This window comes from Pseudopipra pipra, chromosome 13 (assembly GCF_036250125.1).
Source record: "Pseudopipra pipra isolate bDixPip1 chromosome 13, bDixPip1.hap1, whole genome shotgun sequence".
NCBI lineage: Eukaryota > Metazoa > Chordata > Aves > Passeriformes > Pipridae > Pseudopipra > Pseudopipra pipra.
In genome coordinates this window covers 8592580-8598579 of record NC_087561.1, presented here as the reverse complement: position 1 = coordinate 8598579, position 6000 = coordinate 8592580, and the positions used below count along the sequence as shown (strand labels likewise).

General features: G+C 47.8%; 1 protein-coding gene across 6 annotated transcripts in view; it reads left to right on the top strand.

The window, feature by feature from the left end:
- The first annotated feature begins 240 nt into the window (after positions 1 to 240).
- GRIA3 (glutamate ionotropic receptor AMPA type subunit 3) overlaps positions 241 to 6000 on the top strand; it is a 147072-nt gene continuing 141312 nt past the window's right edge. The window contains exons 1-2 of one of the 6 annotated variants that reach the window (XM_064669849.1): positions 241 to 377; positions 2507 to 2665. In XM_064669849.1, the coding sequence (XP_064525919.1) occupies positions 2518 to 2665 (148 nt within the window). In that variant the 5' untranslated portion in view covers positions 241 to 377; positions 2507 to 2517. Of the gene's footprint in view, positions 378 to 1043; positions 1657 to 2506; positions 2666 to 6000 lie in introns of those variants that run through there. The other 5 variants (XM_064669850.1, XM_064669848.1, XR_010433988.1 and 2 more) reach the window with 5 other exon arrangements.

Here is a 6000-nt window from a genome sequence, read left to right as displayed (position 1 = left end):
AACCACATTTAATATTATCCCTGAAAGAACTGAACATAGACCCAAACAGTGCCAGAGTCTAAGATTAAGATTAAAAAAAGAAAGCAGAGGAACACTAAGGTAAAGCAACCTGCTGAAATCAGAGGTAAAACATTAAGGGAAGAACAGTCTTTGCTGGGCCTATGAGATGGACTACTTGACCTAATATCTCTTTTCTCTCTACATTTTGTATAGTTCTGTGAGCCCCAAAGCAGCAGAAAGAAAAGAGCTGCAGGATCCATACAGGGAGGTTTCAAGGAGATGGGTACAAGACTAACCCCTCCGAGAACCCAGCTTCAACCCAGCACAACAGCTCCCTGTGGATGTGCAGAGCAAGTGGCTCAGGACTGGTGCTCCAGGTATGCGGGATGTCCGGCACACACCTGGCTGTTCCCCATCAGGTTGCCCGTGCTGTGCTCTGTGCTGGGGCAGCTCAGACATGTCCTGCCTTTCTACAGCACCAGGGATGAAACCGGGAGACTCCGTTGGAGTTCCTTCCTTTAGAGCTGGTTGGGAAGGACCTAATATTCCCTAGTGTGGGATTAAACTCTTCATTGCCTTTCTTCACTTCATGGCACAGTGGGCGGATGATGCCAAGGCGCTGGCACTGGAGGAGGGATGGGGAGCACTAGGGCGCAAGGCAGGCAGCCCCTCCGGGAAAGCGCCTGGGCATCCCTTGCTGTGGCCCTTCCCAGCCCTCCCTCGGCAGCCCGTGCGCTCCCGGCTCTCCCCTCAGGCGGGGCCCAGCGCCGCCCGCCTGCCCCGGCCCTCACCGGGCCTCTCGCCCCCGGCCCCGAGGAGCCTCTGCCGCCTCTCGGCTCGCGGTCCTGGGGCGCCCGCACCGCCCGCCGGGCACGACCAGGACCCGACCGCCCTCTCCTCCTCACCCGCCCGGCCTCCCTTGCCGGCCCCGGCTCAGCCCGGCTCGGCTCCCGCCCCTCCTTCCCTTGCTCGCTCCCTCCCCCGCCCGCCCACAGGCGCACGCACCGCACTCTCACACACACACACTCACACACACACCGAGGCGATGCAGCTTTAAAGGGGCAGCTGCAGCCCGGGGGCCGCCCCACGTGAGGCCGGTGCGCTCCCGCCGACCGCAGCCCCGAGCGCGGAGCCGCGGCCGGGAGACGGCGGCGCCGGGGCTGGGCGGGCGGGCCGAGCGGAGCGGAGCGGCTGCCAGCGCGCCTCACGCCAAGTTTGATCGATAACCCCCTCCCGGCCCGGGCGGAGCAGCCTCGCCGGCTCCGCTACCCACCATCTTTGGGGGAAGTCCCTGCGCTGGGGGGGGGCTGCTGGAGACGGGGGGGAGAAAGGCAATCTCGCAGCCAATGAGCCCTGCCAGGCTGGGGTGAAGACGAGAGCAAAGGGATTTGGGGAAGGAAAGAGGAAAAAAAAAAAAAGAAGAAGGGAAGAAAGGAGGGGGACCATCCTCCCCACCACCTCCGCCAGCATCGCCACCACCACTGACACCGCTCCGAGTCTCCAGTTGCGCCCATGCCTGTGCCGCCAGTTTCGGTTTAGGGGCTGAACCGCAGGGGCTGAAGAAAATGGGGCAGAGCGCGCCCCGGACCCTCCTGCTGCTGCTGGCGGGGCTGCTGGGGGAGGCTCTGGCGGGGTTCCCCAACACCATCAGTATAGGTAAGCGCCCGCCGCGGCACCGCGACCCGCGCCTTCCCCGCCAGCCGAGGGGAAGTTGTGCGGAGGGGAGCGGGGGGCGAGCCCGGGCGCCGCCGGGAAGGAGCCAGCCCCGCTCCGGTTCCTTCCCCTCGCTGGGGGCGAGAGGCAGCGGCGGTGCCCGGGGGCTGCGCTGGCGGGCGGCTGCGAGCGGCGCCGGGCTCCCGCTCCCCTGCGAGCGGCGGGGATCGGGTCCGCGCTCTGCGGAACCGTGCCCTGGAGCGGCGCATCCCGTGGAGCACATAATGTGAGAGAGTCACGGCGGGAATCTGTAGCGACGTGCCCTAAACCCGGGGCCGAGGGAGCCGTGAGGCTGAGGGCAGCGAGTGAAGCGGGGGCTGTTCCCTGCCGTCCCTCGGAGCATCCTTTGGCTCGGCCGTGCTATCGCTCCACCAGACCGTGAAACCGCACGTTTGCCACGGCGCCGTGTCCTCGCACATAACTCTACGGTGGCGATATTTCGGTAGTCTGGAGATGATTTAGGAGCCACGGTCCCCCAAGTTAGACTTTTAAAGCTCTGTGTGGGCATCCGTGTGGAAGTGGCCTGGTTTTCAAGGTGCACCTGCAGCTCCTAGCGACTCCCATCGCTCGGGGGCACCTGGATGTGATGTGTAGCTTTAAAAGCCTAACTTTGGGCTTGGAATATGTATTTCATGTAGGTGATCTGTCAGAGTTATGTGCTCAGGTTCAGCTTGCTCCTGTTCATTCTTTCCTGCAGTGTGCAGCATGCAAATGTAACTTATTGGCACTGTTTCTCCTCAAAATCCATTCTGAAATACCTTTTCCCTTTTTATCCTTTTTTTTTCCATCCTAGGTGGACTTTTCATGAGGAACACTGTTCAGGAGCACAGTGCGTTTCGATTTGCTGTGCAGTTATACAACACAAACCAAAACACCACAGAAAAGCCCTTCCATTTGAACTATCATGTAGATCACTTGGACTCTTCCAACAGCTTTTCAGTGACAAATGCTTGTAAGTAAATACGTGGTTTTTAAAAAATATTTATTTGTTATGTATCTTTACATTCAGTTTCTCCCTGGTAGCCTGGAGTTCTCAGTCATGCAATACAGTGCAACAAATGTGTGCAGTTACTTGAGGTTTAGTAGATTTGCAGCATTATATGGTTGAATAGTACCTTAGGAAAAGTTCTCTCACCACTTCTTTTCATCCCTTTAGTTTTGTTTTCCAGAAAAACAACCATGTTGTTGGTATATCAGTGCTGTGTAGCTGTGATCAGTGAATTGCTGCTGAAGATCCCTTTTCTGTTGAGGCTAGAACCTGGGTGTGTGAAAAGGCATAATTTGCATATAATGCTATGTAGGAAAAGATCAGAAACAACTGTTTAGACATGACCTTGAGGGGACAAAGCTAGAGGGGCTTATTTGCCTCCTCTGCCTTGAAATACTGAGTTGTTTTCTTACAGTGCGAGTCCTGTGAAAAGCTGAGGAGACTGACTGTAAACTGACAGATACCGTTAGAGCTGAGGGGAGGGAAAATGGGATCAGAACGCTTGGCATTATGAGAAATAGCTCTGCACAAGCAGTGCATACGTATAATCTGAGCTTTTATTAACAGAAGATGCAAAACAGAACTTTGAGTATTGCTAATGTGGTGTTAAAATGCGAAATCTCTTTCAGAAAGAGATGTGCGTGTTCTGCATTTTAAAAAGCGTTCCTTTACCAATAGTAGTTCCTGGATATTTATTTTACTGATGTCTCCAAATTCAGTTCTATTTTTTTGAACCTTTGATTTTGAACCTTTGAAAATGAAAGGAGTCCTCTTAGTTGATGCACTTTGCAATGTGCAGATTTATGTCTGTACATGATCTAAAGGACCTTTGAATGCAACGTAGTAACTTTGTGTTGAAACAGGTTTCCTCTCACACTATGCAGGTTTATATTCACAGTATAAAATGTTCAAACAGGAAGCATTGTACTAATATAATGAAGTACTAGAGTACAGAAGACTTATATCTTTTACTTTAAAACAATTTCATGTTTTGAATATCTTATTTCTTTATTTTTTTTGTTATTGGGGATAGAATAGTTCTTATATTCCTCTGTCCCACTGTATATTCTGAGAAAGTTGATGGTTAGAAAATATCCAATTAGGAAATATTTGGACAAATTTTGGATTGATATTCTAACATATCCCCCATGTGACTGCTTCTTGCTAGTGCAGCATTACGCTTTTCAAAGGGCTTTGAATTAGGACCTTTAAAAGTTTTGCAGAGGGGTTAATTATGTAGTATTCAATAAAAATATTTGGTAAAGTGAAAAAAATGGTAAATAAAAGCGTGTCTCTACTTTGCATCTTATTTTACTAATCCTATCCAGCCTCAACAGCTCTTACAACAAACATCAGACTATTAATCCTTAATCAGTGTAATCCCTTCAAGAGGCTGTATCTCAAACACACTTTCCTAAATATCAATTATATGGATTTAAACTAAATACATTGAACTGCTTAGGTGATTAATTATTAATTGTTTTTTAAAAGTTCTACCCGAACTTCCTTAAAGATCCCACCAAGACAAGTGAACCATATGCTTGTTTAGGGGCAGTCAGTATATTTAGTCAGTGTGCTATTCATCTTCTGACATCTAATGATTTTTGTCATTGCTTATTTAAAGCCGTGGTTATTTTAGTGAGATTGTTTTCTGTACTATAGGGCTGCGTGTCCAACATCCATATTACCGGTGTAGTAAAATTGGGAAAACTTAAATCTCTGGAGGAACTGTAGACCAGAAAACATGAACCTACAGTAACCTATTTAAAAGTAGAAGATGTGTAAAAAGAAACAGAAGAAAAAAAATGAAAAGGTGACCTTGTCCATAGCTATGTCAACCATCTCATGATACTGTTGTTAGGAAAAATATGGTGAGTCCAAGTCACCAGTGATAGGTTTCCAGTAGCTCAAAATACATTAAAAAAATAGCAGAACATTTGGTCTTTTGAATCTGGAAGCAATTGTCTTTGAAAGTCAGAACGCTCATGTGTATCAATGCATTAGGATGAACTAAAAGCTTGTCCCATTACCTAGTTAACATTCCAGCTTAAGTACCTTTAATCACATCCTCGCTTCCTAGTGGAGTGGCAGATAATTTCAGGGTGTTACCACATCCATGAAGGAATTCTTTCCACAACGTTTTTACTTCACTTGGAGATAAGCATATATTGTCTCCAGTGATGTCACACAGCCGTTTGATCGATATTTGCAATTGGCAGGGATCCATGGTAGAGGAACCTGCAGTGACTGCCTACCTTCACTGGAGAGGGAGACTGGGGCTGACTTTGTGCTGGGATAGGTGCAGGAACTGAGGGGAAACTGGAGAAAGTAGCATGTGTAGCTTGAGCCTGGTGCCTGTACTAGTCAGTATCCGTAAAATAATACTTTTCTTTCTCCTTTGCTTTGATTTATATGGTAGTGACTGTAGTACGTGTTCATGTGTGCAGGAATTGAGGGGGGCTCTGCTCAGGAAAGACTTATGTTCTTACTGTACAGCTGCACATCCCGCTTGATGCAATCTGGTGCATTCCAGAGGCAAGAGAAAAAAACCTCTTCTGAAGTATTCTCATGAGCCAGAGAAAAAATGCCCACCTCTGGTACGGCTGATTTGGCAATATCCCAACATGGGAAGAAACTTGTTTAGAAGCAAAAGAAAATTCCTGCCCCAAGCCCCTCCCCCTCATTCCTTTTTCAGTTAAATGATGCATAATCTGATTTATGTACATGTATTCCCTGCTTCACTGCTAGCACTGAGCCCCTCTCTGTATATTTAATTTACACATATTCATACAGTATTAATCCACTGTATTTATCTGCCCATTTATTTATTTAGCTGTATGATATCTTAACAGAGAACAAATGCAAACACAGATGAAAATTCCTGAGTATTTAAAGGTGAATTGAAGTTTATCAGTTGGCTCCAGGGAAATTATTACATCTTTTAAAATATGCATCTTTTTGCTATCAGAAGAAGCAGAAAGGAAGTTAATTTGGTCTGTGAATGTATAAAATCAAAATCATGTTATATTTTCTTTTAAAATGCTCATGCAGGGAGTCAGCTGGCTTTTTTAAAATCATACGACTATAACAACTCAAATATATAAATTTGTCACTGGAGCAACATCTTTCACGCTTTTCTTATAACCCCTGGTGAAGGATGTTGGTATTAATGTTGAATTGTGTGTGTAGTTCTGTAGATGGTATTCCCTGGAAATAACCCGCGTATGTCGTTCTGCTCTGCACTTGTAGTGCACTATACTAACACTGCTCCAGCCTCTGCAGTGTCAGCTCATTAGCAC